General features: G+C 39.2%; 2 protein-coding genes across 2 annotated transcripts in view; one reads left to right on the plus strand and one right to left on the minus strand.

The window, feature by feature from the left end:
• LOC146002607 (midasin) overlaps positions 1-24,357 on the plus strand; it is a 586,494-nt gene that overhangs the window by 237,773 nt on the left and 324,364 nt on the right. The window lies entirely within an intron of this gene.
• Positions 1,961-24,357, minus strand: part of LOC146002608 (uncharacterized) — a 61,285-nt gene continuing 38,888 nt past the window's right edge. The window contains exons 3-4 of the mRNA XM_083140573.1: positions 16,169-17,113; positions 1,961-2,116 (exon numbers count right to left, since the gene is read on the minus strand). Coding sequence (XP_082996699.1) covers positions 2,101-2,116; positions 16,169-17,113 — 961 coding nt within the window. The 3' untranslated portion in view covers positions 1,961-2,100. The remainder of the gene's footprint in view (positions 2,117-16,168; positions 17,114-24,357) is intronic.

Genomic DNA, 24,357 nt, shown 5'->3' on the forward strand with positions numbered 1-24,357 from the left:
GTGGAGCTTTTATAATCAATACGAAACCAATTACTCATTTACCGTACCACCGTCTCCCCCCCCCTCCCTTCACTTTTCGTCGAGGTGAAACGTAAATGTACACATGGAAATGGCTTATTGATATGAAGTGTTGGTGTCAGTTTGGTGTTTTGACATTAGTCTTGGGATATTGACACGAGTGTGTACAGTAACCTGTGTACAGGACTGGAATTTGAGCAGAAGATAACTCCGCGATTTTGCCTTGCTTTGATAACCACTCGGTACAGTCACGGACAGTTCTGAGTTGTAACGATCCCATCTCATTAACTTTCAATTGTATCTTTTTCTGTTCCCTCTTTTTTTTTTACATTCCGAGTACAGTCATTGTTCATTTGAATTTGTATCAACCGTCGTTTGCATTATTAGTTAATATTTCGTGTATTGAATATTATACAAGTAGAGGAACCTAATAATTTGTGTTACACACTCGTAGTTGCACTTTATCAGTTATTTTTGCCTGTCTCTTTTATGTGTAGATATGTTTCTTTCTCTTCTTCTTTGTATACTTTTATTGTAATAACTGGTAGGAGTCTATGGTTTAACTTAGGGGCTCTTTACACCTCTTTTTAATTTCAAGGTAAGGGTTTTAAATGAGATTTCCCCCGTATACTTACTTAGAAGGGTGAAAAATTGCCGTACGTGCCGCAGTACTCAAAATATTTTTAATCAAGGAATCAATCAACCTATGGTTTAACTTCGCCTTCATGCAATTTAAATATATTATTGATTCAAGGAATTCACGTGCAGTTAGTTTCTCATTTTCAACTTCAATTTACTAATGTTATTGCTGGATGTTTAAGGAGAACATGCAGTATCTTCAAAACAATTTACTGTATATTTTTAAGTAACATGTGCATAGGTATGCAACACATACCTATGTTTCTGCGTATGTTAAGAGACTGTAACTAGAAATATGACATCAACTTTTCCACCTTGTGAAATGTGTTAGGAAAGAAACCAACTAGTTGAATGGAACATGGGCAAAATGAAATTATAAAATAGTTGCCATGGAATCGGATAAAAAATTAACATCATTTTGTTACAGTCTAAAGAAACATGTAATCTTAAATCCACATAACACATTTTTTTATACAGATACGCAATGTATGAGCATTAACGAATTGATTCTCTTGTACTTTCAGTTTGATTTGAATCACATTTGCGATACACTAAAGTCACTGAGGAAGATAGAGGAACATCGTAGCCATTGCAGTCATTTATAACAATCTCACAATGAAATAGAATTAAATCAATTTTTCATGAATTAAGAAATGAGAAACAAAACACTAACATACATTGTACAATATATAAGACGAATAAAACATTAATCTGAAATCCATGATTTTCATATCTTTTAAGTATTTCATGAACACTGTTGAAATTACATAAACGTCTAGAACAGATACCAAAATTACAGTTACAAAATACTCTGCCCTTTAACAGAAGCGATAAATCTATAACTGAAGGAAACGTAATGCAGGAAACATCGATATTTGATTGCTTGCCTGATAATTTCTTGTGCAGTGTCTGTATCACTTCGATTCACTGATGTATCTCCTGTAAATAGGATTGCAATTCTATTCTTCACGTTTTGCGTTTTTAAAAACAGTTCCTTAACTACAATTCATTCATATGAAGACAACGATAAACTACACTTTAAAAATGAAACCTATATTGTGTGAAGCGTTTCCGTCACCGATGGACATTGTACACCCTTGGATATGACTGTTTGCAGATATGGTTTATTATGAAGTTATTTATATCGCAGCATCATCAACTGTTTTTGTTCCTGTAAAATAGTTTCTGAAATTATGCCTAGAGATTGAAATTGAAGCTCCTCGTTACAGCCGTTTGCTCCCGTAGTTTTCGCGTTACCGGTCATTAAAGCTCGATATCATTATTCACTGAAATACTGAGGTGAAGATTCTGAACCTCCTGCACTGGACGTAGGGGAAGACCTCACCAGACCCCCATTCACAGGAAGCGAAGTGCGATGTCCTTCAGCAATCGCCTCGCCGCCGGCTCCCCAGGGGTCGCTGCCGACGACGCCACGAGCCGCCATCATATTGTGGTTTCCCTGTGGACGAAATATGAAATAATTATATGTGATATATTTTACGCTATGACAATTAGGCTGTAGGAGTTATGGTATTGCCCATTTTTAAATTGGTTTGTAATTTTAGAGGAGGAGCGACCCGATGCCATTTTTTTAAGTGTGTATCCTGATACTTTATTATTGATTACTACCGGTGCCACTACTTTAACTGTTACTTGTACCAGTTTAAAAATATGCAGAATTGTTACAAATCATTAGATTATTGAATATAATTTTCACAGGAATACACTCTCCTTGTAGCACACATTATTGGCCCCAGTTCGTTCGTTGTTAGACTGCGTGCGTACACACACATCTTATACGGGATGTCCGAAAAGTCACGTAACCGAGATTCAACGTACGAAACTTTTGTACAAAATGCGATAGAGACATGAATTTTAATGGGTATTTACTATGCCTATGAACGTTCAGTATGTGGGAAAAGTTACTTAGGTGTAAAAATGTTTTAGTACAAACATTGATATAAGACAGCTGTGAAGTCGCTTGGGAAAAAAATCGATGTGTATTTATCGAATTGATGAAGGAACGATATTGTTTAATGTATTATAGACGATTTATGGATTTAATTATGGCATGTTCATAAAAGTTTTTTTAATTTTATTTTTTTAAGTGAGAGGTCTGCAGCAGGTGTGCCGTATATCTAACTATGTTTTTCAATCAATGCCCAGATGAAAGAAAATATTTGAAATTTATCGTACAATAAACTAACCTGCCTATCCTTTTGTCTCTATCGTTTTTTGTGCAAAGTTATGTTCAGTCACAGACAATAAAAATGGGACACCCTGATCCTGAAATACTGTCTTTCCTGCAAGGCGTTAAGTGAGTTGCCTAACTGCGGCGATAAGTGGATTTTAATAACAAATTTTCAGTCGCAACTTCTACGGCCGCTTTGGATGTAGGCGTCTCATTTTTATTGCTGTACTGACTGTACGTTCAGTGTGTCGGTTGCGTGACTTTTCGGACACCCTGTATATAAAGAGAGGTGCGTTGTGCAGTTGCAGTTAATGATAGAGAAAGTACACCAATAACATTCGATGATGCCGTTGTTCGTTGATTTAAAAATAATCTATCTATGTATTAAATATAATATATTGAAGTTGAAACACTTTTGTACCATCAAACAAAACTTCCCTATGTGTAGTGGTTATCGGATCGCTTTGCGACGACAAGGAGGCTACGTTGGAATCTCCGATGCATTGCCGTTTTCTCCTGTTTGATTGTGAAACATATTTTCACCAGCTAGTCATCTATTCTCATCAAGTTTAATCCAGAGAGGCATAAATTTTGCGAGTGTGTATGTCTTTTTTACACGCTCTACTTTGTTTTTTGCATTAAGATGTTTACTAATCCAGAACTATCAACTGTTACACTGTGTGCAGTTTAACAAATAAATATTTCGAAATGTCTGAAATCACTATATTTTTTTCAGTAACATAAAATAAAACAAATTAGAAATGGAAATAAAGTTATTCGTATTTTCGAGCAATGAATATGCTCCATATTTATGCATTATATGCATGGTTAACAATACGTTAGTTTTCAAAGGAATTATAAAATAAAAAAATGGCGTATCGTAGTTATGACATTGAAAAAAATGTGGATAAATTGTAGTAATTGTAGTAATATTTATTTAGTAAATCATTATGCATACTGATTTCTTTTACTTATTTTTATGACACTTATCGATACGTGGGAAATTTGACTATGCAAATGATAACTTGCAATTCCACTGACCGGACACAAGGGAATAGTTTGCAGTAATGTGTCAGAAATATTGTAATAGAAAATTACTTTTAGCCATAATTGCCTTTGCATTTTATCTATTCATAATATTTGTTTTTGTGTGTATAACCTGCCATTGAAATGGCGTGTGATTTTCTTTGATATACTCTGACAGAACCTATTTGATTTCATGCACCCGTGAATTAACATTCCGCGATAGGAGTTTGTTTCGCACATTTTTGTTCACCTCCTTATTCCGTGCAGCTTCTTCAATGTAATAGATCCAGACGTGCAAAAATTGAAGAATCTGAAACCGGTCGAGAGCATTCCTTTCTTGAGTGCCATTCCTGTCTTTTTTTAGCCATCCGGGCGAGGCGCTGTTGAGAAAGCAATAAGGTTCATTTCTTTCTCCCCGTCGTTTCCTCTCCTGCATTTTATTCCCGGGTTACTGCTTGAATTTCTTATCGAGCGGGGATTGGATCCTGTTTCGACACTGAAGAAACGGACTTGGGAATCTTTTTGACACAAGATGGTGTTTTTCTATCCTCTTCTAATGCACAGGCAGCATGCACGGTAATCCTGTAGATGAGCGACGCAACTAGGTTGAATTGGTGACGCTAATACGCCTGAGATGTTGAGGCGGGGAAAAAATCAGTTTCTGGAATTGTCGAATCATTGTTGGGCTGTTCGCTGCAGAAATCTCCAGTCCATTCAATATAACTGGAATGTAATCTTTATGGAGTTCGTCCGCCCGTACAATTTTTCAATATCATCCTTCTTCGCGTCTCTCCCTCCCTTCTCTTTTCATTTTCTGCCTCCCTTCCCCCTCTCTCTCCTAGCCTCCTCCGCTGCTGGAAAGCAAGCTACGCTTAAGCTTTGGAGCAGTCACAAAATGCCAGAATTTTACAATTTGAAATAAAGAAATTAGTTCTTGGTTTTACGTAAAACTTTTATAATGGTAAAATCAAGCCGTAACCGACTGTGTTCATGAATGTGTCCTTCGAAGTTTAATATGGAGAATATTGAGGTATAGATTAGAGTTAATTCATCCATGAATCACGTTTACATTTACATGCTGTGATCTTTTGAGTAAAAGAATTAAAGTTCCTTTATTAAATTTTTAACGTAAAGCAAATTCTTTGTTTTTCAAGTTAGCAAATTTAACACATACATATAGCTTTGAACCTGGCAAAATTAGGCTTGGTTTAAAAGTGGCAATCGCATTGTTACATTTGCCTAAATATTGTACGCCTTACGCCTTTTATGCGTGTCGTGGGTCCTTCACAAATAGAAGGATTTGGAAATTTAATATGCGGCCCATTGTGAACGGGTGTGGATGGAAGCCTTAGCTCGATTGAACTTCCTTTTTTGTGATTGCAGCGGACCCAAAAGATTGCCTGAACGCAAAACCTCCGCAGGTACCTTGAGGAGCTGCAGAGCAATTTATGCGAGCGGGTACGGATATTGGAAGCAATCTCTGAACGCTCCTTTTGGCCTTTATTGGATCTCGTCATCCGTTGCGGCGTCGCTTTGTTTGCAGCTAAGCACTGGCCTCGCTGGTTAAAGCAAGCAACTGGGACATCCATGTAAAGTCAACAACGAGTTTCATCTTTATGGTTTGCTCTGTTGTGATTTCTCTAAAGGCAACATTTACAGCTGCTATTCTAGATGAAGTTATTGATATTATTCAGGCAGAAAAGTATGTGCAATATGTCAGATTGTCTGTTTTGTTTACCCTTTGCTTGCGGATTTACTGAAATATAATGTCATTTAAGTGGATATATGTTATAAAATTCTTGTAAACATGAGGGCCTCTTGATGGCGCCGTCGTCGCCTTGTAATCAAGGGGTCTCGGGTTCGATACCCAGTGGAAGCACGTAGTGGCTCTGACCCCACTTTAAACTGTAGGTCCAGCCCCGATTAACCTTAACTGTGCATAAAGTGGACTTAAAACACCATCTCAATCAATCAATCTTGTAAACATGAATCCGACAGTAATCATCACTTACAGCAATGTTCTTTAAACGTCTATCCCCAAAGGTTCCCCGATGACCGGGATATAAGTAATTACGGAAATTCATATTGTAATAAAATGATGTGATACGTCATCTGAAATTCCGAATTGAGTCTCTTCATTGTTAAAAATATTATAAATGTGTACTGTTTAGAAGAAAAGTATTATAATGTACCATGTATTACTGACGATGTAGGAGCTTCGAACTGTATTATTTTCTTGGTTGCTTGTCTGAAATAATGTATTTTTTAGTTAGTATTGTGCGGAGAATTCGCATTACTAATAGTGATTGTGTCGAATACATTTAGAAGTCCTGTTAATAGCAATGCTCTGTACAATTTTTTTGTTCCTTCTAGTACTTATTCTTCTATCCTATCATACCTTTCATAGAGTGTAATATGTTTCATATAAATAATTACAGTTATCTAGAATTTTACTTTGATCTTAGCGTGCAGTTTCATGTACTTTAACGTAGTTTGTGTGAAGTAATCTTTTATGAAGTGATATTCTGATATGAAGGTTTCTGCAAGAAACGTTGGAAACCAAACACCGTTCAGGAGTATCAGAAGAGGTAGATGATAACCAGCTGCAAACGCTAAGATCCCCGTCAAACTTGCTGGGAGCTTGGGATTTCGGACCTGCTGCCAGATTTCATCTCCGCAGAATTGATAAACGGAGGAAACTGGAGAAATATGTTCTGATAAACACAAGAGATCACGTCTGACCATTCCCTCTTCGTTGCTTCCGAGAACAGAAACACCGTTATATCGCATCATCACCTGCGATTTAAAATAATGGTAATAATAAAAAAGTTGCTGACTTTGTTTTAATGTCCACTTTATGCACAGGAAGGCTAATCAAGATTGGACCTTCAGTTTAAAGTGGAATCCGAATCACTATGTGCTGCCACCGATCGTACCCGGGATCACTTTATTACAAGGCAAATAAAGATTTTGTTCAACAGTACACTATATGCAACCATTATTAATGAGAGATCCTTCCTAATTTAATATCTGGCGAGCATGTTTGCTTTTAAAGCAATATTACTCTCTTCGTGTATTTGTAATATTTTTCCTCTTAACTCTGTACCTACTTAACTGCTTTTAGAGTTTCAAAGTAGCGATGTGTGTTTAAAGGCAGTGAATGTTGTTGGAAAGCTTCAGAAAAGAAAATCGTGAATATCGTTCGACGTGACGAAACGTGAGAGCACTACAACGTAAGTGATCGTTTCACATGCCTTGACGAGACCTGGCTTTAATTCAATTTCTGTAAGCGTATTCCCTAGAGTCCTGCCTTCGCTTTCCGAGGAATCTTGATGACTCCCCTACCCCCGCCCCTGCTGCTTCACATCATGTTTTTAGGCCGCTTAAGATTTAATCGATGGACCTTGTTGCACTGCGTTTCTCTTCACGCACTTCGCCCGTGAACAAAGCGAGGCATGAACTAATTACAATTTCAGGAAGCCTCTGCTTTCAGAATATTCCCAGCAATAATTGCTATGTGGAAACATGCCCGTGTTCTGGTATATTGGAGTGCAAGCGGCGACCCTTTGTCAAGACACCCAAATGTTAATATCACTTCCACGTAGTACAGCCTGGACTGCATCTTGCAGATTAACGAGACTCGGGCGTCTTAACCCCTTGGTCAGTATAATCCTCTATGGGACTGTGATGTGCTGTCCTGGGTCTACTTCATCTAATAACCAATCATCCTCATCTTCGCAATTGGAGCCTCCCCGATGGTGCAGTGGTAGCGTCGTCGCCTTGTAATCAAGCGGTCCGATACCCGGTGAAGGCACATAGCGGTTCAGATCCCACTTCAAACTGTAGACCCAGTCCCGATTAGCCTTACTGTGCATAAAGTGGACTTGAAACACCAACTCAATCAATCCTCTTCGCAATTAGCCAAGAGTGGCGCAAACGCGAAGTAAACTAATCCAATTGAATCACTCAGTCTAGTAGGATATTGTTTAGCTTTCTTTGTCATTGTGTGGTTATTGAAACTCACCCTTCATACTTTTAGGTAACCAAAGAGCTCCTCTGAATTTGTGTAGCCTTTTACATAAGAGAACAGCACCTGCATGCAACGTAGAAATTCTGTGTCTTATATTCCTAATTTTAATGGTATCTGTTGCGGATGGGCAGTGGTATGTTCATTTTCTCAACACATCGACCGTTTTCATTATACGAGGTATTACGTCATTTTTGGAGTTGAGAAAATTGATACAAATGAACTAAATAATGTATTGTTTCCCATAATGTTCTAGAGCAGCAAACTACCAAACGCTAAGCGCTGAAGAACCTTTTATTTTCTCTTCTTCAACTTCAGACATGTTTTAAGATTGAAATTTTCAATACTGCACTTGTGTTAGCATCCTATGCTCATAATTTCGATGCTTTCGATACGCCTGTTTTATGATCTTACTGTTTCAAGAGTGGAGTTTTTTGTTTTATTGAACTGTGGAGCTCATTCACAATTAACATGTTGCTTAAAGTGAACATTACTGTTCCTCACAGTTTTGTCAACGTAAAATTCTACTTAAATGAAAAGAATATTTATTCGAAGCGCAGTTAATTTTTTCATATCTTTGCATCACAATTCGCGCAACCATCATATGGAAGGGGCAACAAAATAGTAATTGTAGCATTTGACATTTGTATTCGTACATCACTTTCACAGATAACTGAAGAGTGCCCGGTGGAGGCACATAGCGGTTCCGCTACCACTTTAAACTGCAGGCCCAGTCCCGATCAGCGTATCTGTGCATAATGTGAACTTTCAACTGAAGAGTGGCATGTTTTAAAGTCCTTTGATTACAGGGAAACGAATTGAATGTCCCAAACTTTAAAATCCCTACTATTTTTATTGGAGGAAATTAATGAGAACGACAGCTCTTATTATGCCAGTGCTTTGCTGTTTTCAGATCAAAGGGTTGTCTCGATTTTTCCCTCCCGTCTGATCTTCTCTCTCTAATGATATTTCAACGACAACGTAACCGCGGCGTTATTATATTGGCCATTGATTTGGAATTGTTGAATATCAAAGGCACATATATTTTTTCCCAATGCAACCTAATAGTTGTCTGTGAAAATATTCATCATTCAGATTTGACATATAATTATTTCTCAGTTTTGTGCTCCGAGACAAAATTGATGAATACTTCCCTAATAATGATATTTTGTTGCAAGAGAAAATTCTGAATATCCAATTTTACAGTATAATTGATTTGATTGTCTTTTAATTTCATATGTTCCCCCAGAACAGACAGGAACCCGGGGATGCCACGAGTATATTTACCAAATGGGAGCACTGTGATGTTTGATCAGACTAGAGAACTCATTGTTTGCAATACAATAAATTTGGAACATGTAAATTAACACCGTGACTGTTCCGTTTGAATGTCATTTCCAAGGCTCACCCGTCAAATGAAATATCTCGTATCATTTTTCAGAAATCAGTGTTAGTCATAAAAGAATGTGATTGATATTGTCCGTTTACGCACAAAAAATAATGTTTTCCTGTTCTTATCAAACATTTAATTAAAGTACTTTTCGTGTTATCAAAAAGTCATTAAAGTAGTTTGTTTCCTTTTCTGTCATGCAGAAACAAATAAAACTTTACATCTTCCATTGACATAATTACTAAATATTGCTTCCTGAGAAGCTCACCGTTAAAAATCGTTGCGAAAAGTTTTCAATTTAGGCACTTAGTAGACAAGTAGTGTGATGTAGACGGCGGAATACCTGAGATACTTTTTGCAGAGAAAATTCAAAATTTTAGCGCTTGAACGGGAGCAGTTAGAAAAGTTTTAAGTCAGTTGTTCTGTACGTTTGGTATGCTGTCAGAATCAACTCATCTGTTCTTAGTATGCGGTTAAATATCGCTGGTTCAAACTCAATGTATTTAGAAACAAGATAAATAACCTTTACTCCAGATTAAAACCTTTACGATTTTAAGTGTGACGTATTGTATTTCGTCCGTACGTCAAGAAACTAAATGAAGACAGCGAAGGATTCTGGTTTACGCTTCGAATTTCGTTTGCGTTGCGTCGTACGCTTACCGGGGAAGGCCATGACGAATGGATGAGATGAGAAATAGCGAAGGGAACCAAAAGTGTGGGTGGAGCAGAGAGAATTCGTAAATGTTCATTTCTCCACAACAGGAAATCGCATCCCATTTCTCGAGCATCTCGCTCTGTAACCCCTTCCGACTGGCCATCCGCATGAGAGTTACCGAATCCTCAGCTGCGATATTTTTAACCCGAATCGGCCGTCTCGCTCTCTTCGTTACGTACGCTACATTTCTTCAACTTAAAAAAGCAATCAAATAACTTGGCTGCCTTACGGCGTTTTCTGAATAGGAAAACTTGAAAATTCAAGCGGCGAGGTCCAAGTCTGTATCAACGAGCGTAAGAACGCCGCGGAACCAAGATTGATATGAATTCGCGGCGCTCATCTCGGAAGGGCAAACATGAAAGAAACATGAACATAAAGTGGTTTCGGTTCGTGGGACGTGAGGAAATACGCAAGGAGAGCACGCAGCATTTCTGCTGCGATTTTCATAACAGGGTCCGCACCCGCCACATCGCATCCTGGGGAAGAGTTGGTTATTCGGAGCAGGGACTTACTCCGTGGATTTTCTGAGTGGGTTGGAAGAAATATTAGATCCAAGATTGCTTTTCAACGGCACAGATCTCGAAGAGCCCTTACCAAGACACAAAGCACAAGATTTCCTTCATCCCATATAAACATACATAAATTTTTATAGGAATGCTACAGGTTGTTGCCGGTGTACGGGGTGAATTTTCGTCACTGACGTGTCAACCCTTCTTCCACGCAGTACATGCTGCACATTTGTAGGCTAACGAGGCTATGGCTCCTGGACCTACCAGCCAGGATAATCATGTCTGTAGCTGTGTTTTGTTCTCATGTGTACTGGGCACTTCGATGCGGCCTCAGCTTTAATGATTAGTATGACAATTTTAATTTTAGCCCTCTTTCACTTTTATAGGACGTGTTCTTGGTAAAGAGTTCATTTCCATATGATAATTTATATCTAGACACTTATATTTTAATCCATGAGAGGTTTTGTGTATCTAAGGACCTTTTATACTGTGATACATACTATTAGCCTAAAGAGCTCGCGCACCCAAACCTTTTGAATTCCTGCCATTTGAATATTCCCCACACTCGTACACCCACCTCCACAGGCCATTACTGTTGACACCATGCACAATAAATCCAAGGTTTCATATTGCTCCCGCCAGATACGAACACAATCCACAGAGTGGGGTGAAAACGTGACTCATTAGCACAGGACACCTGGTTCCAGTTTACAAACGTCCAACGTGCATGGTCATTGCACCAGGCGAGTCTTTTACTCTGATGAACCTTGGTGAGAAGTGTGTGACGTCGAGGAAGTCTACGGAGCATGGCGATGCTAGAAATTCTTTTGGCCACCTTATGTTGTATTGGGTTGTCAAGTGTTGCACTGTGCTGCGTCTGTTGACCCGCGTGTCTGTTGTTTCGGCGCTTACATCGCACATGAACCTTTCGCTGCTCTCGTGAATTCAGTCGGGGGTAGTTTTTCTGCCCATTTGGACGCCAGTCTTGGCACATGTTCACTGTGGCGGCCCGCGAACAACTCACAAGTGCAACCCAAGTGCAACTTTTTTCTGAGATCACGACACCAACCCATCATGTTTCCGATAAGCCTTTTTCTTTTACATATCACGACATGACGTGCACTACTTACTGACAAACATACTCTTTCTTAATGCTCAGCTGGTCAGCCAACAAAGCCCTCTCGATCGCAAATTGATCAACAGGCCTCATTTACTTTGCAGTGGGATAGTTAAAAGCAGTTCGATGATATAGTGAGTGAATATACGATACGTTTGTTCTAACGTGAATTTTTCCTGTTAAGATTCAACACGATTTTTAGAGGTGTCATTGGGATTCAAAGAATTTGTTCTTGAATATTAGTACTGGTAATACATTTAAAATCTGCGTATTTTATGTTCACGAAATGAAACAGCAGCTACATTGAGACATCATCTCAAACAACTGGAGCTTAAAATGTCTCATTATATATGTTCATCATAGTTGATTCATATTTGTGTTCAAAATCTGTAGAATTATACTTAAAGCGCTGAAATCCCTGAAACAACCTGCTTGTACTAATCTATATCATTGCTGTTTCGAGAACTTTTTTATTGTCTCGATTGAAAGATGCACAGGGAACAAAAAGGTGGCGCGTTTATAGCAGATTTATACCTTCTATCAAATGTATGAATTGCAATGACCATTATTTTCAGTACCGTGTGTAATTTTCAAAGTATAATATATATTTCGAACCCTTAAATGCAGTAGATGAAGGGGATATCGTAGAAATATTTTTTAAAAAAGCTAAGAAAATGTCTCGTTTAGAGCCTAGTCTTAAAATTTGGGAAATTATCCGATAAACCCTGGAATTGTGTATTACCGCCATATTAAAAGTGGTCTCTCACGAACTAAAGACCCCGCACGTATTTTTGACGATCATGTTATAGTTGATATGATTTCGCATTACACGAGGTAGATTTCTTTGAAATATATAAATAAGCGCTGCTAATATTTAATTGATCCGATCGTTCAAAACCCTTTTTTTCTTCCTTCTCCAATCAACTGTTCTCAACATTTCCAGGTGACTTCGTTCTACGCTTCCCTACTTCCAGCTTAAGCAAGGTGAATGTCGTCTCGAAATTACCAACACGCACTTTCCCACCGCTATCAAGTCCATCAGATTGGCAAACAGCACACACTCAGGAGAAATTGCAAAACTAAATGAGTTGGTGGAAAAATTTTAAGCCTCTGCTTTCCCGTGGAGAGTTTTAAAAATTGCATTTTCGCGAGCGTTTCTCTACAGCACATTTAAAATTTGATTTCGTAGGAAACTTTGATCTTTGCAGTTTATCATTGAACCAATACCCATATTTTATATTTAAATTTTCTTGATTACATTGCATCGATTTTTTCATCCACAACTGAAATTGAAGGAAAGAACAGTAGTTCCATCTGCTCCATGTGTGGTCACGAGAAGATGTTTAGGAGAAATCTCCGATTTTTGGTTGTGTGCGGGAAATGAAGAGGAGCTGAGGAAATATTAATATCTTATGACAATTGTAGATCATCATGCAGAAAGAGATCTATTGCACGGCATTTTAACGGATACGATCTAATTAAAATCAAAGAAACCATATTAGCAAAGTGTACCGGTATGTCGTTATTTCTACTAATGACCTTGTGAAGCTGTTATTGTAAAGGTAAAAGGTAATGTTATCCGTACACATAGCACCATACCGTAAAAGGCACATTTAAAGTTTGTGCGTGTACGGTCCCACACAGTCTCTATCTCGGCCATTTGGTAGGTGATGTGATCAGCACCAAGCTCCGGCCGCCTTCACCCAGGGTTGCCCCCATGGGTACCCATTGATTTGAGGCTGGGCGAACCCCAGAGCCGCTTCATGCGGGGACAAGGCCGGAAAAATTCCGACCTTAGGCCCCTTCACCTCCGTGAAAGTTAGGCGCCCTTCGAATTAGACCACCACGGCCTTGAAGCTATTTTTGTATGTAATTTGCGTTGTTTTTTTGTTTTTTTTAAATACAGAGGACCACTGGCACATCACTACGTGTATTTAACGTATAATAACTTCTAGTACCCGGTTTATAACATCGTGTTTCAGCTGTTTTAAGCACATTCCATTATCTCCACTGTCTTACTTATTTCATGTAATTCTCTTGAAGCGTCACTAGACCGAGCACTGACCGAGGCTACTTCGTATAGAGCAGATTCTTGTATTTTTGTTATTTTACGTCGTTTTTCTTTCTGCCACTTTCAGCTAATCGCGACGATGAAAATACGAGATTACATGAAATTGACGAAGGCACAATCACAAATAATACCATACTCAGGCCGGTCTTGAACCCGGAACCTTCGGATCGGATTTTATGTCATTTGTTTTTCGGGTCAGCTCTTGGTAAGATATTTCTGTTCTAAGACCAAGAATGTTCTATCGGATAAACTCCGTGTTGTCACTTAGCGTTTTAGTTCCAGAGAAAACTGTTACCTGCCGGGTGTAAGGGATGACCCTTTCGAAATACACCCAAGTGTTAACCTCATTTTCACATAGTACACCCTGAACGGCTTTTTTGCCGGCTAACGAGGCTCTGGTGACTGTACTCACGGTCAGTATCATTCTCTGCGGGTCCTGTGTTTTGTGCTTTCCACTTTTTTTGTGAATGTCCTCAATTTCACCTTATCACAATCCATCCTCATCTTCGCGATCAGCCAAGAGTGGAAGAAAGCTAAGTAAAATAAGGTAAATGAATGAATCAATCAACTGTTACCTGTGCGGGTGTCCCCGCTTCGTTCGGGGTTTGAAAGACAATCTCTTTAGCAGCTTACCTCCGTCCCCATTTCAGCGTTGGGTTTCAAATATGCAACCGTAATTGCTTGTGCAGAGCTTATTACTGTGTACAAACATTACCTTTTCTAAGACTACCTTTCGAGATAGCATTTCTCTCTTATTTGTCTGGAAGTTTACATTTTGTTAATTTCACTGACGGTGTGTATTGAACCTACAGCTCACCTATCAATTATTACTCGTTCTGATGCGTTACGTTCAATCGCTGCTATTTTATGCTCCCTTGAAATTATTGTTTTGTTTATTTATTTTTAAAATACATAGATTTGCTGTAGCTGTGCTCTTAGGTGATTCATTGAGCTTGGAGTTCGATTTGAGTTTCCACCGCACTTAGGTCTCGAATTTTTCTACAGGCTGTATATGTATGTGTACGATCTCGGGGTTTAGCTTAGACTGTAATTCTACAAGTAACGACATTGGGTTGTTCCCGTATTGCCCCTTCGCATCCAGAAGACGACGACTCCATGTAAAAGGGAATTCTTGAAGAGGGCCCTATTTCTAAGAGGAGCTGTGAAGCCAAGCTTTACCAACTGGAGTGAACTTAAAGAATAGAAAATGTTCTCTTGGCAGTTTTATACCGAGAACCTTCACATAAGCTTCACATGTACTAACCTTGTGTGAATATGCATACAGTGTTGCCAGAGTTTCGGAGTAAAATTAAATAAAATGGTACTGTTGCCATCATTTGGCCCATCTTTAGCCGAATCCTCAATATAAAGGATCTTATGACCCGACTGATAATCATCGGAGCAGTTAGAGCTTTGTAGCAACGAGTGAGGCATGCAGCAAGTTTACTTAGGTATTTCATGCGTTGTAGTAGTACATTTGCAAGCACGGTGTGGGTGGTTACGCATTTGACGTGGAACTTTGTAAATTTTGTTTTGTGTCCTAATTTGAGCTTGAGTGACTCCAGTTCCAGTTGGTCTATGACTTCGTTTCATATCATTGCTGCTTATAACATGTACTCTTTTAAATGTCTGCTACTTTTCAAAATAGTTAATTGTATTTATGCAACTAAAGATCTTACATAGAAAGCTACGTGTTTAATAATTTCGATTGGATGTACTTGAGTTTGTTTCTTTGTTGTAAGTCCACTTTATGTATAGATACGCTAATCGGGACGTGACCTACAGTTTAAAGTACATTTCGTACCACTATGTGCCTCCACCGCGTATCGAATTGGATGTAGATGAGATGAACTAACAAACGTGTGTAAACACCTGTATATATTTCGTACCTCGTAACATGTTTCAAAATAAACTTTTTTTTTATCCCTATCTGTTTAGCAAGGCTACGTTTTCCCCCTCCTATATCAATCTGTATTATTATTATTATTATTTAAATAAAACATTTAATGTACGGTTATGAATAAATGCTTAGAGAAAGCTATGCACTTGTTTCCCAAGGAATCTACTTCTAATCTTGTATAAATTGAATGTAATTTCATTTTCTTATTGATACATTTTGTATCTACTTTTCGCCAGTTCTTGTACTTGATTCAGGGAAACAAATGCCGAACTTCTCGTTACTTTTGCCCTATCTTAACATCAAAGACAACATCTAACATTTAACATCACAACACCCATGTTGATGTGTTTCTGAAGTGACATATGGCTGGTGTTAAATTTGTATCCAAAAGAAGAATATGAAACGGTGGAGATTTGAACCTAGTCTGCAAAATGATGTTCAGTAATGTGGGAAACGTTCTCTGAATGTTAGCAATCCCCGTCGAGAGCTTTTTAAAATTTAAAATTCCTGTAAATTGTGATATTTTCTGTTAAAGTAGGGAAAGTGTTACATTCTCGCTACTCACATATAGTTGCGATTTACCGGGAGTAAAGGGGGCGGCGGTGGTGCCGGCTGCGGTGGCAGTGGCGGCACCCTGGTGGCGAAGTCGTCGACCAGCTCGCAGTGCCAGCAGCAGAGATCGAGCACCGCTTGCCTGAGTCCACGGTGCAACACGAGGAACAACGTCGGGTTCACGAAAGCGTGCACGTAGGCCACGTGGAGCGTGATTTCGTAGCTGAGGATGCTGGCGTCCTCCCCGGGCTGCAGGAGGGTGACGAGGAACAAGGGCCCCCAGAAGACCACGTACGCCACCGTGATCACCACGAACATCTTGACCCGCTGCACTCCTTCCCTCTCCATGCGCCGGATGTAGTTGCGGATGCGGCGGTGTTCCCCCCGATCGTCCCCGTCTCCGCCCGTCCCCGACGTCACGCTGATCATCGTCGTGACGAGCCCCGCCACGCGGACGGCCTCCACGTTGGCCTTGGTGAGGTCCCGGTGCAGCTTGTGGAGTTGGAAGAGCGTGAGCGCGACGCACAGCACGTTGATGATTATCCACAGCACGTTGAGCACGTAGTGGCGGAAAGGTCCGTGCACCAGGGGGCAACTCGGGGCGTTGTGGCCCGTCTCCGAATTGGCCGCCAGCGCCCCGCTCAGGAACGTCGGGCCCAAGTTTATGGTGATGCTCGCGAACCAGATCATGAACGTTCCGAAAACCACGCACTGGGGGCTGTCCATGAGGAGGGGCATGCTCTCTTCCTCTTCGTCCTCCGGGAAGACGGGAGCGTCGTTGAGAACGGTGGTGAGCATGTTGACGGTAGACACGGTGACGAGGAGAAGGAAGGCTGTTTCCACCAAGGAGCATTTGTTCACTGGTTGGCACTTTAATATGCTCACCCCTAGCGGCATTAGTATCGCCGCTCTCGCACAGTCCACTAGCGCTTGGTGGAATAGAAGTCCTTGAGACCACCTGGAAAAGTCAGAAAAATATACCAGCTTAGTATGGTGAAGATTTTGCTAAATGGAATTATTTATGTAAACTCTGTCCCGGGTATCTCTGGAGCAAGGCCACGCATAGCGGCAGAGGAGGGGAGGGATCGAGTGGCCAGATGGAAGCAGTACGCGTGCTACGAAGGCTGGTAACTTCAGTCGCTCCCACTCCACGCAAATACCGTTCCTCTCACGGCTTCGTTGGTTTAGCCGTCTCGCGTCACTATTTGCGCAGAGATGTGTTTTCGTTCGCTTGCTCCAGAGATACCCGGGACTGATTATACGTATCAAGTTATTGGTTATCGAGGTTGAGGAGGCATAAATTTAAACCCTTCTCGCGAGATGGACATTTTCTTTTCGGTATCAAATTCCACGGGACACTTTCATTCAATGGCACGGACATTCCACGTACTTCGTTTTCCTTGTATCTTAACGATGAGAATTTCGTCACAAGTAGTGAATTGTATTGCCCTCGAAATACCGATGCTACATCTGCATATTGGGTATTTGCAATACTGTAGCTTTCTAGAATTATTTTTTTGTTGATACTTTCTTGGTGGGGTTAAGTCGATCAAATGAGCCAGTAATTAGCAGAATTGTTTTAATTTATTTCTCCTCAACTTTAGAAGAAAACCTTTCAATTTCGAATTCGAGAATGTAAGATTAAGCGATACATATTAAATATTTCTACACAAGGAACATTAACTTCTTACTATAACATTTTATTCCAGAGCTAATACTAGGTACGTCTACGTTGTACACATTCAGAACTTTTGATATCTTGCATGAAAAGTAACATAATACATGTCAAATATAATACATGTCAAATACTGGGTATTAAATATTACGTGTAACGAAAGCAGCTATAATTAAACATTTGCTTTTATTTTTTTCAAGTGTGCAGTATACGGCCTGAAGAACACTGAGCACAGTAGTATTTATCCTCATATCTACACATGCAAGCCACCACGGAAATATTTGGCAAATATTTACGTTTAGTAGGTCTGCCACACACAAGGATGCATAAAATAATGTACAAGCTATTAGAAACATGTGGAGAATCATGTTAACTTTTGTCAAAAATACACATTTTACATTCGATACATTACTAACCTCTCCCCCATCTCCCGTTCCCACTCGATAAATCTATACTCGGTGTATTTTTTTTACGGCGTCATCGTTATTAGGATAGAGTTCAACGTAATGGATATGCCTATCGATGAGCGGGAGAATTTCCATTCTCTTTTTTTTTAAATTATCGTAAAATCCATCTGGCAAGAAACCAGGAACCAATCTCTTGCCTTAATTTTCTATGATGTGGCGTCAAAATTCATATATGTTTGTGTAAAAGGGGGGGGGGGTAAAGTAAACCTTGGCAACCGACACGTTGCAGGCCGAAGACGCGCTGGCGTGCGGACTCTCATTCAGTGTTGCCAATATGTGTTTGTTCCTTTATTCACTTCATTGTGTCACAATTCATCCCCAGCGTCGCGATTATCTAAAACCGGCAAAAATGCGACGTTAAACTAAATCCAATCGATCAATCAAGTTCATGTGTGTACACACTATAAGAATTTTGACGTAGAATCTCCGAAAGATCTTTTCGATTAAAATGTATCAGTAGTGGAATACCCTTTGACGAACTCCATAGATTTTCTGTGTAGCAAGTATATATAGCGCGCATATTGCAGGGTGAATTCGGAAGACAGGAAGGACACCGCTAAAGAACGAGCACCCTTTCAAGAAGAAACTTAATTCATTAAGATTGGAGACCACAAAGACGGAACCTTGGAAGTGAAGTTTAAATTACTTCTCGGTTCCTTTTTCTGCTGTTTTAACGAGGACTTATATAGAAAGAAATGGGTTATAAAGAAATCGAGATGATTGGTGCTTAATTAAAGAGCTTAGTTTTCTCGAGACCAATCAGACCTTCCGCCATAGAGATTTTGTTCTAGATCGAAAAACTTAATCATGTGGATTGAAAGTCTCTGGTTGGACGAAAGGCACCACTATGGAAAATTCTCCTGTCCAGGGAAAATGAGTGCTGTTGTTAAATAGGTTCTCCATGACTCTCGCGTGTTTTGCTTAGCAATTAGAGTCTAAACTTCTTGAGCGGACGGGAGGGGAAGGGGGGACATGACCAGAGGGTTAAGGAACGTAATAATTGTCAAACCACCATCTATAACGTTAAACTGGGAGAATCGACAAGCCTGATTTACATGAACGCTTCAGTAGACACGCTATGGTTGTCTTAGGTGCAGATGGTGCCATTTTGCTTCTGCTATTAGTGCACCTGCTTTTGTTAATGCGAAGAAATTCTGCACTAATTTTCTCTGCAGTGAATGGTTTATAACGGGTACATATTAAAAGTGTTTTTCGTGACAGGTGAGTGGAATAAAAATATGTGTTTTTCCATACATATTATTGTAATTGAAATTGATCAAACCGTGCAAGAACAAGGAATTGCACGGAGTCTCAAACACAATATCAAGATTAGTTTTCCGAGGTACTTAGCAGCCGTATAAAATAATTCAGCTAAAAAAAATTAATTTACATTGATTTGTTGTTTTTAAGTCCACTTTATGCACAGTAAGGCTAATCGGGACTGGACCTACAGTTTAAAGTGTGATCCGAACCACTATGTGCCTCCACCTTGGTCGAAACCGGAACCTCTTGATTGCAAGGGGACGACGCTATCACTGCCCTATCGGTTTACGACACAATGTATGCATACCTCCAAATATTGACAAATAGCATATTTTAAGAATTTTCCTAACTTCTCTTCGAAATGTAATTGTTTTCAGGCTGAAGTCACTTCAAACTTTAGCAAAGAAAGAAACCATATATATATATTTTCCAGGCGTTGAACTAGCTCAAGGCAAACTACCGTTTCTATCAAAATTCAAATATTATTTCCCAGCAGTGAAAAACGTTGCTTCTGATCGCGCAGTTTCGAACGCGGCAACACTGAATGAAGCCTGAACACTACTTTAATCAAAATCCTACAAGCTTGCATTAGAAGGTCCAATTCTCCCACAAACTATTTAATCGATATATTTTTCTATAGTATTTAATTGTGTGTTTTCTGTATTACTGCTATCTTCTAGGATGTGGGTGGGCATTCTCTTAATGTGCATACATGTGAACACACATATTAATTTTTATATTTTCTCTTTTTTTTAGGTAAGCTGTCATTATTTGCAGAATTCTTATTTAGTGTGAGTATGGACTTAATTCTAAGTACTAATAATTAATTACAACGTTATGTATAAGTGTTTAAAATTCCTATTAGTAAGAGCTTTTTCAGATTACCTTTTTCATGCAGTAAAATATTAGTAGAATTTGTTTCCGCAGGTTGAAAATATTAATTTTCAATGCAAGTAATGATTTCTGATTTTATGTAGCTAGTGTAGTCTATTCTATGTATTTAGAGAACATATGCACGTGTGGAAAACTTTCCATGGACTAAACCCCAGTTTCTGGAGTTCGATGCTTGATTGAAGGTATAAAAAGTTTCCCTTGATTGATTTCCATTATTTCCATTCGGTATGGAAACGCTCTGTGCATTTAAACGCGCGGAGTGTATTTGATGGCTGGGAAATTCATTCTCTCTCTCTCTCTCTCTCTCTCTCTCTCTCTCTCTCTCTCTCTCTCTCTCTCTCTCTCTCTCTCTCTCTCTCTCTCTCTCCCTACCTCCCCACCTCCCCCCTCCCTACCTCTATTGCTGTGGAAGTCCAACGCCAAATGCAATCACTTTGTAATTCGGCAGGAAATGATCGGTATTAATTTGTATGAGAATTGTCATTTTTCCCCATTGTTTCGTTTGTAAATGAAATATTGTTGCTCAGTGCTTTTGAACAAGAAATTTAGTGTATCTGCTATGTCATTCCACCTTGCTCTGCTTTAGAAGGTCCGACGACACATTTCCTTACCGTGCGAGCGTTTCGGTGAAAGCTCTATTTGCGATATGGAACATGTTATTTTGTATCTCTAAGTGTCATGCGAATATGACCTGAGAACTTGTTGTTTGAGTGTCATCATTTTCTGTAACAGTGTCAAGGTGAATGTTCACCACACACAGAAACAGCTGCACAGGTTTTTGTTCGACAATGGTAAACACATTTTAATTGGTTTACGATAAATTCTGAAAATGCTGCCTCGTAGTCATTTCATTCTGAAATGAAAATAATTTGTGTCCGTTTAACGAGACGAAAACGCATGTTTCTTGGTTGTCATTTTGGGATTAATAAATATTCCTTGCGCACACAACGGTATTTAGAAGTAATTGTTGAAATTATAATTATCAGTATAGTCTGTACATTGCAATTATTTAAAATTATTGTAAAATTAAGGACAATTTTGATCTAATATTATAAAACATTTAGATGATAGTTGTTAATACCAGGAATATCACTTATCAATAACACTGAGTGATAGCATTTAAATATTATGATAAATCTTTGTTAATTTAAAAGTGACTTTACTCCTTTAAAATTTTACTATTTTTTAATTATAAAAAAATTATGATTTATTTAATAGAACGCGGATTCAGTCTTGAAGCAATCAGGTATAAACCATTATTTTTTCTTCTTTATGTTCAAAACCTACGAACCTCATCTCTAACTAAACAGTGCTGACAGAGCATCTATTTGTGTTGAACACTCGCTAATTTTTTAATTGAAACTCCTATGTAATGCTTGCTCAAATGTTGAATGTTATATATTTGCTTGTGCCAATTAAACATGGTAGTAATTCTACGTAAAGATATTTATGCTCCATAATATTTATTTGTCTGTGTTCCATATTTTATCCTGCGTTTCAATTGTGCTTTAATGTGTAACTCCCGGAATTGCCTTGCACAACATCCATCAGGTCATCAGATCAGATCTATCAAGTAACTCAACGAAAAGGTCATAATTGTACCAATTCAAGTTATGCAGATGATATTTCAAATCGATATAATGCGTCTAATGAGATTATTAATCGGTTTATGTATTATTCAGTAGTCACATTCTGGAATTAATTAGGATAGCATTAACGGTATTTCACTCTTGTGTCTGCAAGTTCCTGGAAATGTTGCCCACGCATGAAACTCTTCCATTACGTAATTAAAGTTGTTCTTCTGCACCTAAATTTGCTGTTGCATTTGGTGCAAACATATATATTAGGCCATTAACAGATAAGTTGCGTAAACACCACGCCATTGGAAGCAAACAAACGACTTCTTAAAGTATCTTTCCGTGTCGAGAACTTCTTTTTCCAGGCCTCGATGTATTGATGAAATAAATAAACTTGACAAATATTAGCTATACGAATAGAAGTGCCTGCAGTACATTCCTTTACGGTGGAATTCGTTTTCTGGGATATCTCGGCTGTAAGATTGAATTTTAAGGGAAGTACCTCGCTAGACGGGACCGGAAGCTCTTGAAAAGCCGAGCGGTTACGATTTATACGGCGAGCTGTGGGATTTATTCACCAGCCTCTCGCCTGGAAGTGTAGATAGGAAACCCCGGGGTCACTTCCCGTCCCCCCTCCCCCGAGTTTTTCCTTCGTAGCGTGAGGGCAAGATTTGAAAAGTGAGGTGGAAGATATTTGGACCGCGATGAAAACCATCCGTTTGAAGATAACCAGCGGAAAGTGACGAGGAAGGCTAGTTATCTTCTTTTCGGAACCTCCCGTTTTAGCACCAGTCGATTTTCATTGTTCTGTCTCCAGCAACGTTGGACGCGATAAACCGAGGAAACTTGACAAAAACTAAGATGATTCGTCCGTTCACCTCCGTGGTAATGATTGCGTGGCTGGTCGCATCGCGGCAAATCTTGCACCGTCTTGCAAGCCTGTGGGAATTGTTTGAATAAATTAGCCGGGAATCGGCAGAGCGTGGAAGCGAGAAGATGAGCCGGGGCTGTCTGGCACGTAAAGAACTTGTTCTTGTTGGCGAGCACCAACAGGTTCTCGCGACGACTCCGGGGTTGCCTTAAAACTGTAAGAACGGAATGGGATAGCGTTGCATGGATGGCAAAGCAAGGAGAAAATATTTAAAGCCTGCAGTTGTCTTTTGAGAATGTTCTGGTCGCATTCGTTTGGAGTGTGCACAAGTTATCCTACTGAGGTTTAAAAATTATAGATACTCGAGTTTGGGCTCCAATTAAAAATTAACAATTAAAAGTTATGACAACACCGCAAGCACTGACTCACAGTGCCAGCCCCCGGTTTCAACGTCCATCGCTGTGTGCCTTGTTGCCACATTCCACGTACAGCTTTACTCCGTTCAATAAAAATCTCTTTCGAAATGTAAATTGACAATGATAATGGATTTTAAAAACAGATGCAATTGGCTTCAAAACAAGACCAATTGTATTTGTAGGACTACCGAATACTAAGAAAAAGTTGTTTCGCAAAATTGATAAGAACTGTTTTTCGACAAATTTTAAAATCCTGAAAATTAAGAATTACGTTTAAAACCTTTTTGCCTGCATCATACTAAAATTTCATCACGATTGGACAAGCCGTTTTGATTTATGGAATTTAAAAAGAGCGACCGTTAAAAAGAAACAAAAAAACTGCACTTTTTGTTCTCACGACGATAAAAAATATAAGGCATGCTCGACAAAAAAAATATTAGCATAGATTAACACAGAATAGAATAAGCTAAATTTTGATATAACTTGTAATTTTAACCCGATAGTAGTCATTCATGTGTTGATCTGCTTACATGGAATTATTTCGTGGGTAAAGTAGACATCTACATTATACCCTCGCTCAACAGCGAATTATCAGAAATGGATGTGGCTGGATTGGCTATGGAAGTGACTGCATTAACCAGTTGTGTTTAGATAAGAGGAGATACACATTTATATCACTTATGCCTGTCACTTGTGCTAGGGAGTTTCTTACTGAACATTGTCATTGGTTGGTCTGCTTCCTGCGCCGCCTCGTCGGCACTCTGGGGACTAGACGAAGCCGAGAACTTATATGCGCGAGAATTTAATGCTTGCACTGGCTAATCAGAACTGAACCTACATATTAAGGTGAAGTGAGTAGATATCATCGCGAGTCGAAGCCAGATTGATTACAAAGCGACATAATTATTCATTTCACTATCGGAAAGCTATACCGTGTCGAGAATATGGTATTCTGTTTTAGAAGTTAGAACATGGATATTCATCCCATCACACTGTCTGCCTCTGTTTGTTTACTCACATTACTCGTGTTTTACTAATA

Source organism: Lepisma saccharinum, chromosome 18 (genome assembly GCF_977018435.1).
Source record: "Lepisma saccharinum chromosome 18, izLepSacc3.1, whole genome shotgun sequence".
Taxonomy (NCBI): domain Eukaryota; kingdom Metazoa; phylum Arthropoda; class Insecta; order Zygentoma; family Lepismatidae; genus Lepisma; species Lepisma saccharinum.